Source organism: Melanotaenia boesemani, chromosome 3 (assembly GCF_017639745.1).
Source record: "Melanotaenia boesemani isolate fMelBoe1 chromosome 3, fMelBoe1.pri, whole genome shotgun sequence".
NCBI lineage: Eukaryota > Metazoa > Chordata > Actinopteri > Atheriniformes > Melanotaeniidae > Melanotaenia > Melanotaenia boesemani.
In genome coordinates, this window is record NC_055684.1 from 19,259,829 (window position 1) to 19,277,139 (window position 17,311).

General features: G+C 38.9%; 1 protein-coding gene across 8 annotated transcripts in view; it reads right to left on the reverse strand.

The window, feature by feature from the left end:
* Window positions 1–490: 490 nt before the first annotated feature.
* Window positions 491–17,311, reverse strand: part of rap1gapb (RAP1 GTPase activating protein b) — a 126,044-nt gene continuing 109,223 nt past the window's right edge. For 3 of the 8 annotated variants that reach the window (XM_041979530.1, XM_041979524.1, XM_041979531.1), the window contains 18 exons: window positions 15,911–15,989; window positions 15,763–15,816; window positions 15,603–15,686; window positions 15,412–15,512; window positions 14,851–14,980; window positions 10,623–10,778; window positions 10,414–10,485; window positions 10,232–10,318; window positions 9,793–9,936; window positions 8,326–8,457; window positions 7,110–7,187; window positions 6,193–6,302; window positions 5,673–5,789; window positions 5,285–5,411; window positions 4,759–4,852; window positions 4,207–4,316; window positions 2,602–2,649; window positions 491–2,474 (listed from right to left, as the gene is read on the reverse strand). In XM_041979530.1, the coding sequence (XP_041835464.1) occupies window positions 2,641–2,649; window positions 4,207–4,316; window positions 4,759–4,852; window positions 5,285–5,411; window positions 5,673–5,789; window positions 6,193–6,302; window positions 7,110–7,187; window positions 8,326–8,457; window positions 9,793–9,936; window positions 10,232–10,318; window positions 10,414–10,485; window positions 10,623–10,778; window positions 14,851–14,980; window positions 15,412–15,512; window positions 15,603–15,686; window positions 15,763–15,816; window positions 15,911–15,989 (1,684 nt within the window). In that variant the 3' untranslated portion in view covers window positions 491–2,474; window positions 2,602–2,640. The remainder of the gene's footprint in view (window positions 2,475–2,601; window positions 2,650–4,206; window positions 4,317–4,758; window positions 4,853–5,284; window positions 5,412–5,672; window positions 5,790–6,192; window positions 6,303–7,109; window positions 7,188–8,325; window positions 8,458–9,792; window positions 9,937–10,231; window positions 10,319–10,413; window positions 10,486–10,622; window positions 10,779–14,850; window positions 14,981–15,411; window positions 15,513–15,602; window positions 15,687–15,762; window positions 15,817–15,910; window positions 15,990–17,311) is intronic. The other 5 variants (XM_041979526.1, XM_041979528.1, XM_041979525.1 and 2 more) reach the window with 4 other exon arrangements.

Consider the following 17,311-nt stretch of genomic DNA (forward strand, 5'->3'; position numbering starts at 1 on the left):
ACATGTAAAGCTGCAGTTGTAGGAACTGGTCTCTTTGCATTAGCAGGATCTCGCCATAACTTTGACATGGTGGAAAGAGTATACAGGGATAAGCAAAGCCAGAAAACAGGTTTTCCTAGTTTCTGATGACTACCTTGCACCTCTAAAACTTATTTAGAACTATAAATGGAAAACTGAACTCTACAAGTAAGGCTGACAATTAATATACAGGGAGGCCACTGCAAAATGTTGATACACTGGGGTGGTTATTGTTAAACAATGCTAAACGTACACAAGAACTGGTTTGCATGGAAATCTTAAGGGTTATAACTTAACTTCAGCAAACAGGGTTGATATGACATGATTGGGGAGACACCTACTCTGTTTCTTAAAATGTACATATTTACTTATTATGCTATCATGTTGTCATAGGTGCCTTGTGATTGTCCCAAAGTTGTTGCAGTGTGATTATCTACATTTAATCAAGCAATAATTACCACTGGGCTGGATGTTGGTGTGCATCTTTATCTTTAATAATCATTTTTGTTGGCTTCATTTACAAAAAAAGATGAAAAGCGATATTTACAAACAAATATTTTGAACAAGGGTTAAAGCAAACAATTAAAAAAACAAACTAAAATAAAACAGAAACAGAAATACAATCATTTGAATCAAGCACATAGAAGATTTTCTCCCAGTGTTGAAGTGGTTCTTGGCCACTGGCATACAGTACAAGCACAAATAGATAAACGGTACCACATAACAATGTGCAATAATATTACAGAGCCACAAGAGGGCAGACTTCATCAACTCAAGTATTTTCATGTCCCAATATAACAATTTGAGAGAAGAACAAATTTATTTCCTCCAAAACTCAATTTAAAAGACAGTAACCCTTTCTTGTTACTGTGACTAAAAATGTCTCAACTGATTTATGTTTATTTATCTATGCCATCTTAATACAGTTTACACTGCAGGGTGTTTTGCATTGGGTCTAGGGGTCTAACTTTTTGTATTTTACATCATTTACTTACTTGACAATAAAAATGTACTTCAGTCAAATTACTGAAAATGAGTCCATGTATCACTTCTTTCCTTTATAATAAAAATTAAAACACTAAATAAAAAAACCAAAACCTTTTCTCCCCTGTAAAGGTGCACTCACTGCAGTCAAGAACTGAAAGAGTATCACCATTCACAGCAGCATAAATGTTCAAATAAATCCATGTCTGCTCAGTTTTACATTCAAGCCATTTGGCAACACGATGCCTTTAAACATGACCTCTGAAAGCAGCTTCAGTAACACGATCAGAAAGGCAACTTCAAGACAAGTCACAGTGTAAATCATTCATCAACAAATCATGTTCTTCAAAAAGGACAGCGTTTGGGAGTAACGGTGTAGTGCTTACCTAGGTCAAATACATATATTACGCTTTACAAATAAAGGTGACATTTGTCTCACTATCAGCGATGTGCACTGCATTTGGCGATATTAGCTGGTTCTCAATAAAAACACAGATCACTGGGACAACACTATGTCAAGCATTGCACCGGTGTGCAGAGAAGAGGGTTTTGGCAAGCAGATTTACACCATGCACAGTACAGACATCAACAGGTGGGGTGTGAGATAGACGGCATTTGGAGGAAGAAGTCTAAACAGCAGTACCTGAAAGTGTGGACTGAGGATGCATATTTGTTGCATCAAAATTCCTTATTTGACCATCCTCTTTACAAGAATTTCTCTGTTGCACACATTTTCTAGTATATTTTTCCTCTTCATCCACATGAGGAAGGGTGGATTTTTTAAGCAACCAGCAATAACATCACACCCTAACAAATTGGACAAAGTTGTTGTAAAACAATAAATATCCACAGCAACATACCCAGTAAGGAAAATATCATCAATAAAACACAAAACATAACCTGACAGAAAGCTCACACACCTGGTACATCAAAGTTAAACCTATGTACAATATCACAGTGGGATGTGAATCTGACATAAAAAAACAAACAAAATAAAAAGACTCTGTAGTGCAACTCTGTGCAAGCTAAACAAACACTGACTTTTGATCAGTCTTGGCTTTTTTTCCAACCAACATTTAAAATCCTTATTCACATTATGACCTTCCAAGAGAACTCATGATGTGTAAGAATCGGGTTTCAGAGCTTACTGGTCTGGAGATTTGTCAGGTGAGCAAATTCACTGTGCTAAGCCAGCTGACAGATGACAGTTAAGATGCTGCATGGGTGTGGAGGTCTGTCTTCCTTTGCCTTCAGCTCTCAAGGTTTCCACATGGAGAATGGAGTAAGGGCTGTAGGTCAGTACATGTCCGTGGAGCTGGGTGTCTGTCATGATAAGCAGCAGATCCATGACGAACATACAAGGGAGGTTCCATCAGTTTGGCTGCCATGGGCTCCTTTGCTGCATCAGTTGTGGACTTCACATGCCCTTCTTGGCTTGTTCTTTTTGCCAAGGAATGCCACTTATGGGGACGCTGAGATGAAGGAAGAATATTGAAGCAAATACTTAAATGAATATAAATATGAAGCAGGTAGATGAGGTTTTAATATGTGTAAAAGATAGAAAATTAATAGGCAAGAACCGTAATCTATATGCCTTACCTGAAGATGGACATCAATATAATGCTCAGAGGAGAGAGGCTAACAATTCTGCAAAAAACACAAGTGTGGCAGAAATGATAAACAAATACAACAACAGAAGAGAGCAACACAAAACATTAGAGCGAGGCAGACATTAACGATCATTTTAGATTAGTGTTTTTAGCCATCCGTCCTGAAACCCTGCAGATAGTCTATGGCAACGAAAGACTTCACAGATATTTATTGTCTTACTTGGATTAAGATAGTTTCACTTATGTGTAATACACAAATAAACCAACCAACAAACAAATAAAATAAAATAAAATAAAGGGAACACATAAACATGACCATGCAACTCAAATTCAGTCACACTTTTAGGATATCAGATTGTCCAATTAGGAAGTAACGCTGATTTTGAATCAATTTCTTCTGCTGTTGTACAAATGGAACGGACACCAGGTTGAAATAGGAAGCAGTCATGTTTGCATGTTGCCAGTACCCTCATCATTAGAGGTAACATGAGGTTACCCCTAGTGTCTGCAACTCACAGAAGTTGCTTCAGTATTGCCGCCCATCTAAGAGGGCACATTAATGTGGGATGTGGCCAGAGGATTTGCCGTGTCTCCCAGCACAGTGTTGACAGCAAGAGACGTGGAGGTGGCCGCAAGAGGACAACAACCCAGCAGCAGGACCGCTTTTTGCTCCTTTGTGCAAGGAGCAACAGAAGAAACACTGCCAGAACCCTAAAAAATTACCTCCATCAGGCTACTAATGTGCATGTTTCTGCTCAAACTGTCAGAAACAGACTCCATGAGGGTGGTATTTGCCAGAGAACACCAGGATTGGCAGATTCGCCACTGGCACCTTTTGCTCTTCAAAGATGAGAGCTGGTTCACACTGAGTACATGTGACAGGTGAGAGAGTCTGGAGAGACTTTGGAGACCGTTTTGCTGCCTGCAACATCTTCCAGCTTGGCCGGTTTTGCAGTGGGTCACTATTATAGTCTGGGGAAGCATATTGTTAGAGGGCTGCACAGACCTCCATGTACTAGCCAGAGGTACCCTAACTGCCATTAGGTGCTGGGATGAGACCCTCAGACACATTGTCAGACTATATACTGCTGCAGGATGGAACCTGGGTTCCTTCTGATGCATGACATATCTCAGCCATTTCAATATCTACCAGATGCATAGATAAGATTTGCACATTCATCTTTCCCTGAAGATGTTTTTAATTGACTTTAGCAAAACCCAGATAGTTTCTCCTTATCGTTCCAATTAATATTAGTAGAGCTGAACTATCTAATAACATTCTCATCAGCTGTTCATGCATACTCACATGCTAACAAGCTTAATTGAGAGGGTGAACACAGTAAATATTACATTATACATCCGTGTTTAACATCAGTTTTAGGATCAGTGTTAGCATTTAGCTTTAAGTGACTGTAGTATCACTGTAGTCTTATTCCAACTTGATTTTCGAGAACTTCTTCAAAAATGAGCTATAAATTATGAATATATTGTCTTTCAGTTCAACAATTACTTGAACAGATCATCAGAAATAACATTTGTTTTGTAGATTTATGCAGCTGTCATAAAATAACTTATTCCATGCCCTTTGTCTCACCGATGAGAACTTGTGCTCCTGCTGGGGGCGCTCCATCTTGGGCTGACTGTCTGTCCCTTTTGGCTCTGATGACTTCACTCCATCCTGTGGTTGGTGAATACGAGAAGCTGCTGGGAGGAAGAGGACATATGTGTGGCTGTCATGAGTAATAAACTCACACATATAATGCTGCTAGCTATTCAAGCGGAAAAAGGAAGGATTTCAAAAGATTAAAGCTCAGAGTGAACCCTGAGCAAAAGCTGTGTCGGTCATCTAATAGATGTTTTAGTCAGTGTAAACTTTAGTCGTTTCAAGGAACTTTGCAAAGTTGCACAGACTGGCTGTTGTGTTGTTGGAAGTGCAGCTGAGAGGAATTTATCACTTAATGGTGCTGTGATATCAAAAGCTCAGGAAGCAGAGAGTGTTATTCATGCATCTGCCCCATCTAGATTTTCCTGAGATACTCTGGAAATGTGAAACATTTGACATTTGATATTTTGATAACTTGCCTGTTTCTAACACCTTCAGGCTATCACTGGTCCATTAATATGAGCCATTTTCTCCCAAACTCACCTGGAACAGTTCCTTGGCTGCATGAACTGTCCTCCACCCCAGAGCTGTATACAAATGAGTGTCTTTTTATGGGAGTAACACAAGATACACTTTCCTGTGAGGAAAATAAATAGAGAAAGATTAAAAAAAGGACATTTTTTAAACCAACATATAAAACAAGGCTGCAAAACACAACCACAGCTATATTTTGGGACTATATGCATAGAATTGAGTTTCTTTTTAGATGCAAATTGTTGCAAAAAAAATTAAAAGGATAAGCACATTAATATGCCTTAGTGTGGAATACATTTTCAAACCTGCCATTACAAGAATAAAGGGAAATCCATCAAGCCATCTCATGCCCACTGTTTCAATTGTGTAAGTAAGAACAAACATAAAAAAACAAAACATGTTATTTTTCCCTGCAGTAAAACTAAGACAAAGGCTAATGGAACCTCAATATGCCATCAGCACTGGGGATCTGTTTGCTCGCTTTTGTTTTTAGGTAGTAAGCTTTTCATATTGTGTTATCACTGCTTTTACCTACCAGTCCAGTGTCGTATTCCTCCTCTTCGTGCTCTTCCACAACACTTGTAAAGCTGCTGGCATTGGAGGAGGAGCGAGAAAGGTCCTGAGCCTCTGGGATAGAAGGTGCCCTGCAAGACATTGCCAAACTACACACCTAGGTCACTCTGAGCATATACACACCTGCCTCTTCTTTGTACCATGTTTGTTTGAGCAGCACAGAAAAACATTTTACAAAAATCTAATCAATTTGCCTTCTTTATGTTAGATTTCCAGCCCTCTGCCTTATGTTGGCAAATAAGATCTTCCAACTAACAGCGATAGCAAAGCAAACAAAGAGGTAAATCAGAACAAATAAACTCTCAGTGAGTGTAACAGTAACATCAGATAATGAATGAGATAATAGTCACCTGTTCTTTGTCGCAGTAAACTCTGGAGAGCTGTGATTGGAAGAGTTGTCCGATTTGTTTTCCTGTGACAAATGGCTGCTGTCTGGTGTCCTCTGGGTGCTGGGCGACACCTCTCGGCTTTAGTGGAGAGGTGGAGGGAAAGTGGGCAAAACAGGAACCTGGGTTTAACAATGAATATTTGCAATGCAAACATTTCATGTAAATCTGAGTTTTAAAATCAAAATGCTGCAAAAGATCTGACTTAGACAACAGTTGTTTGCAGTGCAAAATACTGCTGCGAGTCATTACATGTATAAAACATGGCCTTGATTAAAATTTCTCAAATAGAAGATTCATACAAAACTTGAGTTTTCCTACAGCAAATAACAGACAGAAATGAACACACAAGACTTTGTAACTGGCAAAGTGTATGCTGCAATGACCGAATTACTCATTTTAATGTCCTTCTGTCCATCTGTTGCAACACGATTCTCTCTTCACTACCCACTCCCTGCTGATCAGCTCTGCTCTGTCCTCTCACCTCCTCTCTTGAACCTCCTGGATGTTCTCGATGCCAATGGCACTACTGCGACGGGAGCTGAAGGGCCCAGACTTTTTCCTGGTTGGGCTTTTCCCAGGAATGATCAAAGACTAATGGTGGGTAGGGAAGGAAAAGTGAGACACACATGTTGGGAGGAAAATATAACAGGCACAACAAACATTATACACAGCCCATAACATGGGAAGCTAGTGAAGGAAAAGGCATCTACATGTTGAAATATGCTGCAGAGGACTGATGAGCTCATGGCTGCATAAATCTAGAGGTAATGACACATTTGAAATCTTGTTGTAAAACTCTATGGTCCTCTTGGCTTAAACAAGAATTAATTTTTATAAATCATATGATGTACTGAAGTCATACTAGAGAGTAAACAAAATTAAGAAATTTTAAATGATAATTCTGGTTACAGATGAAAACACAAGAGGGAGTCTGTTTACTATTTTTTTTGTTAAATATGTTGGTTTTCTCTTACAATAATTCAGAATAAGCTTGTAAAGTAGAAAGATAAAAAAAGAAAAAAATACTTAACGCCCTGAGATTTGGCAGTTATGCAATGCAACACATTAAAAAATAAAAAAAATAAAAAAGGTAACTGAGGTAACCAAGCTATAGCCCTCAGTCTATGATAGAGGATTTTCTGTCTTCCACAGTATACAGAACTGCATTGTTTGGCGGCATGAATGGATGAAATGAATGAAACTGATTAGAACTGCAGCTCAATAAGGTTTATTACATCTAATTACACCCGACAATCTATAAACTCATAGGTATGGGAAATAAAATACAATCTAGTCTAAAAAAAACACAGGAACTAATAATTTTCTACCCGCATACAGAAAAGATAATAGCAAAGACAGTGGAAAATAAATATACAAGAAGGGAGAATATACATGAACCTCTTCTATTGTTCCTATCCCTATGGCACTGCCTCGACGTCCATATTTACTGGGACTTTTCCCTGGGACAAGCAATGACTGAGCCACATGAGGCAGGGCAGGGGAAGTAGAGAGAAAAAGGAGACGACAGATTGAAAAAGCAAGAGAGGGAAAGAAAAGAAAAGAACATGTCATAAGATCTCATGCGCACAGCACAAAGAATTTGAACAGCAAGGTGAAAAACAGCCTAAAAAAGAGCTTGCGACATGAATTAAAAGAGAAGACATGATAAATAGGAATTAGTGGGAAAAAGTTAGTTGTTCCAACATAGGGGAGCACAGCAGGAGCATCACCAAGGTAGAAGGCATGCTGGCAGTTTCAGCCCAGAGGGATACAAGTGTGTTTACTGATGCATTCACAGGATTGAAAGGGGCACAGAGGGCTGACGCAGTCCAAACAGGTACCTTTAATGAAAACTTCTCAGAAATTGGATGGATTCCAAAAACAAGCTGAAACATATCCCCTATCTCCGAAAGAGACACAAACAGGGTAGTGAGTGCCTTCTTGTGCCATGCATATTCTCCAGCCACACACATGCACAAAAGCTGCAGCAAGAGTTGTTAGCAATTGCAAGGGGAAGCAGTCATTACAGGCATATCAACGAGGGAGGGAGTCTGGGTAGTCATACAGCTGCTAGTCTGGACTCACTTCAAGACTTAGGATGGAATCTATTCTGGGGCTCACAAACAATCAATCATCTTGTGTGGATATTGAAAAAAACAACAAATAATAATAAATAAATTAAAAAATAAATGGATGGATTAGTCCCAAACTGAAATCTGTCTTTCACGAACACCTTAGAAGTCTGCCTCTTTATGCAGCAATAACCATCTTATAACAAATAAAATTTAATTAAATGCAGAGAATGAGTTTATGCAGCTTTTTTGCTTTAATAAGAAAAAAAAGTCATTAACAGCAAGAATAAATGGAAAAAGGCAATCAGTAAAAGTTGCTTTAGTAAAACAGAAGAGTGGATTTAAAATGAGAGGAATGAAAGTGAGTGCTTGATGTTAATATCCCAATGAAAGTAAAGTGCTATAAAATGTCAACAGGAGTAATTTGCTATAGTGCTGCATTGGAGAAGGAATGCTAGTTTAAAAAGTTTTAGGTGTATTCATTCACTTTGCTGTGAAAATACTATATCCAGAATGCATGTGAACCAAAATGGACTACTTACAATCCCTGGGGTTTTGGGGCTCTCTGCGGGATTGTGGGTAAAGCTGCCACTGTGACTAGTTGAGACTGTGTGTGACTTCTTGTTACTGAGGCCCATGGCGTCCATAGACTGGCTTCTGCTGCGGATGACCCGCTACAGAGAGAAATGAGGAGATACTGCCTGTCAGTGGATCCACTTCTAATACTGTGTGGAAACATGACACACTGACTGATATTTCCAGGCCTTAAATGCTGCAAATAATCATGTCCAAATTTAACTGATGATAGCATGTGATTACTTTTTCCGAATGCACACAGCATATGCGTTGCTTTAATTGACAAAGTCTTTGATAATGATGTGTGTTTGTGTGTGTTCGTGTGTGCAATAGTAGCCTACAGGTTGTTAAAAAAATGCACATGCCTGCGCTTGATTGTATGCAGGACTATTTCTGAACACTTAGGGGCAGTGTAGGTCAACAGGCAGGGAGGAGAAGCTGTGTGAAAACATGTAGGTTTTTCCGGAGGTTAAAAAGACTTTGGGTTTTGCAGTGAAAAAAGCATGAGGCATCTGCTATCTAATAAACGATTCTTTAACATGGGTGCATCTGGAGTTCAGATTTGTGTCGTGACACACAGTGTGAGAAAGAAAAGGAGGACCAAAACGGTGACAGAAAATAAAAGAGGCCACAAGATACATTTAAACTCCAGCACAGAGGGAAAGAGAGAGGAGGGAATTTTTTCAGATGTAATTTATGGACATGTGAAAGAAAGAGACAAAGGCAGTAAGTCAGTCCTTGACAGTGAAAAAGAAGAGTAAGAGTACTTTTATGCAGAGGTAGTTTATGCAGGTTTGACGAATGATGGGTAAATAGCAGAGTGGTATAAGCTGAGAGAGAGAACTGTGGCTATATTTTACAAAACTTGCAAAAAATAAAATAAAAAATGCAGAAAAGATGGCCAAGAACTGATCAACACAGAGAAGAGAGGGGAAAAAAACAACTAAGGAATGCTGCCCATGGGGAGACTAACAAACTGCATCATCAGCTCCATTATGAGGTGTCATTAAATCGTTCATCAGGCACACAGCATCACAGACCCTACCACCATGCCTCAGCGGCTGAACTGCACTCCACCACCCTAATGGTCATTGATGGAGCACTCTCAGTCAGAGGAAAGTGCCTTTGATACACAACAGGACACTCCTCAGCCTCAAAAGTCCACCATCCTGCAAAAACACACCCCGATTCAGCAGTCGCAGCCAAGAGAGGAAAGCAAATGCCACAGGACTGGTCCTTTGAGATACTGCAAATTTTCTATGCTTTGTTTTCTCATGTGTGAATACCCAGAATCCCAGCCAAGAGACAGGGGAGAGAAAAAAAAGAATCATCCTAAAAGTTTTCCACTCATCGCCAATCTCACATTCTCTCTCATGCATGTGGAGTTGCAGATTACCAGTGCAACATACATCAAATGAGGAATGATGCTGTACCTTAAAGGATTCAAAGAAGCCGCCACCTCCCCCTCCACCCCCGTTTTCCAGCTTATCATCGTCTCCACCCAGACCCATCATGGATTGACTGTTGATGTGCAGCTCCTCGTACAATGTTTCCAACAGGGCCGAACGTGTGCGCTCCTGACAATAACACAGAAAATCTTTTCTGAACACAAAACTTTCAAGACATTAATAATTGCACATTAAACTGAACAGGTAATAGATAAGTCGGAACAACATCAGAATGATACACATCTGCACTACAGCTGTTATGATGTACGTGTTTGCTGTCTGAAGGGCAGGGTGACAATAAGCCCACATTGTCACTTCTTATCAAGGGTACAGCCAGCAGGATGCAGACTTATACAAACAGGTGTGTGCTGAATTGCAAACACATGCACACAGATACACTCCCATGACAATGTTTGCTTCTCACTTCAAGCTTGGCAAACTTCTCAGCCTTGTAGCACGCGTATTCTGCATTGATGAGCTTGGTGAAAAGGAACTCGTGGAACTCAGGGCCCTAATGAAGGTAAATACAGAGGGTGGAGTGAATGAAAGTTAATTATGTCTGCTTGTTAAATCTAACTTCGTTCATGTATTTTTGTAGCTTCTGACCTTTTTGAAGATGGCTGGGTCAGGTAGAGCAGGCCCAAAGAAAGGTACATCATCCCTGGCAGTTACAGACACCTTTGAGAAAAAGCAGATAAGAGAAAAGGCTTCTTGGAAATACATACTGTCAAGAATATTTCTTTAACGATGTGGGAGTGAATCTTAAGGTTTAACTGCCTTAACCTTGTAGAATATTAACTGTGTTTGAAACCAACCTTGTAGGTGACATTGCCTGAGCATGTATTCTCCACTTGCACAACTACATATGCATGCAGGAAGTTGGATTGGATCATATCTGGTACAAAGGGTGTGTTTTCCTCCTGGAACACGATGGCTACAATGTCATTGCCTATGTGCCTTTTCCTCTGCAGCTGGGGTTCACAGATAAAAGAAAAAGAAAAAGAAGGTAACAACAGGGGGAAACAACCAATTTGAGCATCACAAACACTAGTCTGTCTAGTCTAGTCTCAGGACCGGCACTGAAAGATCGATTGAAAATAAATTCTGCATAGTCCCAGCAATAAGGTAGAGATTAATCCTCTCTGAGACGCAAGACACTTTAGTTTTACTGACAGTCTAATACAATAAAATCTTTTTTTCCTCACAGTAAAAGTGCCAAACTTTTATCACAAGTAAGAATACAGCTGTAAATAACATCTATAAGTATACAGTAAATTGAAAAACAAAGTGAATCCTCTTTAAATTCAAAGGTTTAACGCATCAGGTCATATTTAAAATTAATAATCTGGTCCTAATTGGATCTTTAAATTAGCCAAATACAACCTCAGATTAGCAGCAACACATGCCGTATCACACCATGCTATTACTCATTTAACAGAAACTAAGCAGAAATGTAGAAGTGTGTGGACAAACATCTTTTACCCTTTCTACCTCTAAAGGAGTGCAGACAGTAAGTAGCAGCCAGGTACTGCTAAGCAATGTGCTTGATTAAATTATCATCAGCAGGTGTCAGCATGTCTATAAGAGGAGAAGTTTTGGCAGTTTTCTGGTCTGGATTAAGCAGGTTTATATTAACATGAAAGAGGAAGGAGGAAAGAGATCAGCGATGATCTTAATAAGGCAATATTTGGTGACCATCCGTCTGGTATCTGTCCTTTTGACAGATGAGACCCAAGTGGAGATGTTTGGGGTTAATGCACTGAGGTTAATTCCACATTTTGGTGGAAATCAGACAGAACACCAGCACAGACACATGACAACAGCTGCCAAGCACGGTGGTGTAGTTCTGATGGTTTCTGCTTGTTTTGCAATCATAGCATCTAGAGTGATTTAAATTATGGTAATATTATAAAATCATTCATATATAAAAGCACTGAAAAGTCAAACAAAAAATGGGCAATTATTGAACAAGTGTTGCTATTTTTTCTGGCTGTTTGGAACATTGGACATTTTAAATCAAGACAAACTCTTTTAAAAAGGTTGGTGTTGCATTAGAGATACCGTCTTCTAGAGCTGAAAAATGAATGAACGTTATCACCTCATTGCCTTATGCAAGGAATCTAATTTAGATGGCTCCCAAGTTCCCATAAATATCTGAGGAGATGACTTCACTTCTTTCTCCACACAATGTATGCAAATTTCATTTTGCAATAGTTGGGGCAGATTTTATGTTTCAGACTTGGCACTGTCCCAGATTTCTTTTTTTTTTTAGCCAGTAAAATAATCTAAGATGCCTGGTGCAGTGAATATCAGAATGTCAAAGTATACGCAGTTCAGGCAACCGAAATGGGATTCTTATCACGGAGACTGTGACCCAAATCATTCTGCATCATGCAAGTGGAGGGAAGATCACACAGATTTTGCAAACAGATATAATTTGGTGATAAAGAGAAAGGATATAATTTGATCATTTCCTCTGTTGCAAACAGTCCTTGCAAGAAAAGGACCCTTTAGGAAAAGCCTAAAAAACTGACACTTTGCAGACTGCCCCTCATCACTCATTAGACTATTTAACACTCAAGTACCACCAATAAATAAAGCTACTACATTCATGGTAAAATTAGCTGCAGTCTGTCTGGTTCTCATAAAACATGTCTAATGAGTTGAACAGTTGTATGCACAGTGCAACAGAGTAAATATTTACTTACATACTTGCTTTTCCAGTCACAGTTCAATTACTTTATAGTCTCAGTCTATTACAAGCAGTTTGCTTGTTAGCATGAGAACAAAGAGCCATCAGGTTTTCATGACTTGCTGAATCACTGTGGCCAAAATCACGGCAGAAATTTTAAGTAATGTATAAAAATACAGTAAATCTTTAACTGAGTTTCTTCTCAGCCAAAAATGGATAAAAAAAAAATCAAATTAGGTTTTATTTTACTAAATTTTACCATAAAATGATAAACTACAGAGAAAACTGTGTCCTTACAATTCAATGGTAAACTGAATGGCTAAAAAGAGTCTCTTATGTCATTTATGATCACATCAAATTATGCAACTCTATGATTAACTTAATGAATAATACTGAAAGTAGATTTCTAAGAAATCATTGAAGGTATAAATGTAAATCCAAGACAGCCAAGTTACTATTGTGTCATCTCCAAGCTTTTTAACTGTCAGCTTTAATAGTCCCTCAAACATGGGGCTTTCTAAACTCTGACAACGGAATAACATACAGAATAACATTGCAATTTTTCATGCAAATGTGCTGCCAGACTACACCTTCGCTATTCACAGTTAGACACACACTCAGCAAGCACACTGTTGTTGGCTTAAGACACTTGACATCTGTTATTGCTCTATAAACATCCAACCAGGGGACCATTTAGTCAGGTTAGATAAATACTCCACTTTTTTCTTCTGAAGCAATGTTGTGCTATTATGTGTTGCACTCTGCATTATTTTCCTTGTTCCCTGATGAATCATCCCATGTGGGTGTTGTTTATACCATCTGTTTTCCTCCCTGCCTTGGAAGTATGGACACTGTATGCAGGGTTACTGTGGTAACCCTGGTAAGTTCAAACATCCAAACACCAAAGTGCAGCTAAGAGCCACTGCAGCTTACTGCAACACGGCATCAAAGAGATGAAAGTCTTCAGCTGCAAACCAACAGAGTCTCCATAGATGCCAGTGGAGAATACTAAAACGCTTGAAGAAACGATAAAACTTAAGAAATGAAATTTCTTAAGAACAGCAAAAGGAAATGGAATAACAAACCTGAAAACCCACAAATTTGTTTTGTAAATGTCTGTTCACAAATGTCTGTAAAGCTATTACATGGTAAATGTTTTCATGAATTATCTCATTTTCAGATTTAGGTCAGTAATAGTTCATCATTAAGGAAAATCTGCTTGTCAGCTTCCTTTAAAGATAAAAGTGCTAGGCTGATTTTTCATAGAGTTTATGTTTAGTTCTTATGTGAAACAAAGCTAACTCCAATATCTGTCCATCACACAGATGTGAGAGTGGCTGATATCACACTGTATTATATCTAGTTTGAGATATATATATGTATATATATATATATATATATATATATGTGTGTGTGTGTGTGTGCAGTTTAAGGTTTAAAATCTGTTTGTTGCAGTTAAGTGATTTTTGTGTTCTGTTCTGCAGTCTCAGAGATTTTGAGGAAGGTCAGACATAATATTTGTTTAGTTTATGCTTAGAATTTGGCCATATTGTTGCTTTGACCTACAAACTTACCCATCCCTTCCCATTTGAACACTCTTTATAGCCTAATGGTAGAAAGTGAGACAAAGATGAAGAGGAGAGTTTAGAAGCGTATGGAAACACTTCCTCGTTAAATCTATTGGGGAAGTGTGTCCAAACTTTTGACTCATAGTTTATGTCGATTTTGATCAACTCGATAAAACGGTAATGGATTAAGTCCTGCTGTTAGTTAATTAGTCATATAATGATTGCATATAGTCATAAAGGGACATTTAGACAAGAGCTTGAGATTCCCTTTGACATTATAGTTGAGAGTTGATGATGGGCAGGCCATGCCAATTGTGCCAACTTAAATGGAGCACAATTGTTTTCCAGTGGCTAACTATGCCTCTTGTCTTTATCTATGACCCACAACTTCCAAATTATTTTGTCACAGGCGTGGCTCAGGAGGGTGTTTTTCTACTAATTGGGAGGTCAGTGGCTTGATCCGACCTCTTTTCCCATTTGTTTGTCCAAGTGTCTTTAGGTAACATACTGAACCTCTAATTGCCTCCGATGCAGGCCTATCATGTGCGTTTGAGATGTGTGTCATCAAAAAATGCAGCAAATGTATGGGACAGTGTGGCTTGAGAAAAGTTACTGATTAAATTATTCATACTGTTTCACCATTATTAACTAAATGCACCTATAATAGGATTTTGTAGGTTTTGATCATTTGGTTACATCTGGAGGAAAGGCTTCCACAAGCCACCTACTGTAGGTCCTAAAAACACAAGTTATAAGTTATCGTGACGACTGATGCCTTCATACCTGCTGTGAGTCTCCTTCTGTGTAAGGCAGTTTGGTGGACACATGAAACATAATCTCCTTATTATGGAAACTTGTGTAGACGGATTCTGTCCCCGTCTGTCCATGAGTGACATCAAGCCCACCCCGGAAACTGGAGAAGCAGAGGAGAAGCAGAGCAAGAGATTTAAGAGCCAAAAGCATAAATAAGTGACAGAAAAGGGACAGGACAAGAACGATTTACAAGAAAAGACAAGGAGAGGTGCACAGCCGAGACAGAAGACAGAAGAGAGATGAATAAATACTGTTAGTGGGACACAGGTGCATGCTCTCAGAGCTCTCTTTCCACCACAATCATTCATCATTGAGAGAACGCCAAGGGCGATTCATCTGCACACTCAATCACAATGTCAGCAACACTACAAATATCAGGACACTCTAAGTCATTTTTTTCTGAGATTCACATAAATCCCACTCTGATCAATAGCAGATTGATTGCTTGCTTCTGCTCTTTGGTTGCTAGAGTGCTTTAGAGAAAACCTAACAAAGTGCTTAACTTCAAATTTAACTGAAAAGTATCCAAACCCTTTAAAGTCATGAAGCTCAATCTTCTTTCCAAGAAACTCCAAGAACTCAACAAAGGCAGGACTTTCTTCCATATTTCCAAACAGCTCCTCCTCTGATGTCTGCAAACAAGAAGTAAAAAGTATTTTCAGGAGGACTGACACATAACTTCAAAAGCAAAGACTAGCTGCAGCATCTCTGAGCTCATTCACCTGGCCAAACTTTTGATAAATGACTCCAAACTTGAAGTTGTTGCTGATTACGTGCTCATCAAAGGTGACAATGAGCCTTGACGCCTGAGGATGAAAGCAAAAAGTAGCTTTTAGGTTAGGTTCATGGTGCTGGAGTATTGATAGATGGCAAGGTACCTACCTTTGGATAGAGGACAGGGTAAAACCTATCTACGTTTACTTCTTCACAAACAAGCTGCAAAATAAAGAAATATGTTCAGATTCATATATCTTCAAATATAGGGAAATTGAGTTTAAAATGTATATTCAGAATTATAGAAATTACCTACCTTTGCCATCTGAACCACATTGGGAAACTCAGTGAGGCAGGAGATGGGAATCACATCCTGATAAGTTTTTAGCTTTGTGCTGAAAGGCAAATAGTGTGAAAAATCAAAATGCGCACTGCTCTATGTAATCCAAACCAATCCTCCTGGTTTTAGGGCTTCTTTCTCTAATTCCTAGCTTTCATCCATGTGAACTATCGATTCAAATGGGACATTTTCGATTGATGTGTGCAGCTGGGAATGTTATTGTCTTTGCACTTGATGTCTTGGAGTCAAGAATGCCTGGGAGAGGGTCAAATGGGCATCATTTCTCTGTTTAAGAGGTTGCTGCTGACTCTAACAACAATTCGGCACTCACTGAATGCAAGAAAAAATTCCCATTGGAAAATCATTGAATATACAGTATAGCAGATCATGTTCTGTGATATAATCCAACTGTGGCACCTCAAGCAATTGTTTAGCTCTTTGCAAAATATGCTAAATTTCTTCCCCACCAACAGTTAACGTAGATGAGAAAAGTTCGCTTGTACATGCATGGAAAAAATAACACTTAATGCAGCCAGTTACCTTAGCATAAAAAGGATGCTGCTTTTCTGAAAGTATCAAAATCCACCTTCCAGCAACTCAATAACTAATTAACAGAAGATATATAGCTTTGGACTCTGCAAATGCCTCCCTGGAACAGCAATTTTGCAATCATAGTTTTGTGTAATTAAGTAAGCTGTTAAGTCTGTCATGCATTAAATGTTTCCACAGGAAAACAGCATTCAGCATTTTTTTCCCCCTTTTAACTTAAGGTGTGAGAGTAAGATATTTAGGAATGATTTGAAATCTGTGAACATACGCTCAGACATAACTTACACTTATTACCATGTCAAGCATGAACTTCTAAAGTATAGAAATGACTGAGAAGAGTTCCAATGAGCAATCTGTTACCCCAACCAGACAACAAGGGAATTTTAAATGAAATTCCAATTACATAAAATTAGATTTTGGCTTATGCTGGGAGTCATAAACAGGCTTTAACTATGAGTGTGTGTCCACGCCTGCGAGTATATTTTCTGAGTTGACAATGGGTGATGCCCGCCCACTAGAAAACACCTCTTTGTAAAAATGTGGGCTGAGTGGCTGGTACCCCAAAGCACACTCATCTACTTTGAAGATCCATTAACACAGAAAGAACACAGCTATTAAAATATGGAGAGGATTCTCTCAGGTACTAAAATTAATTCACAGGTTATACAGTGAACTAAGTTCTGTCTCTCCCCCCATGTCTGTGTTTAGCAGAGTGTGAGGGAGTGGAGAATTTCAGTGTGTGAGCAGGGTTTCAGGCAGTGGTGAGTGGGAGGCATTACACTTATGCAACACGATGAATAGTATGCTGATTGTTGAGTACTTCTTAGC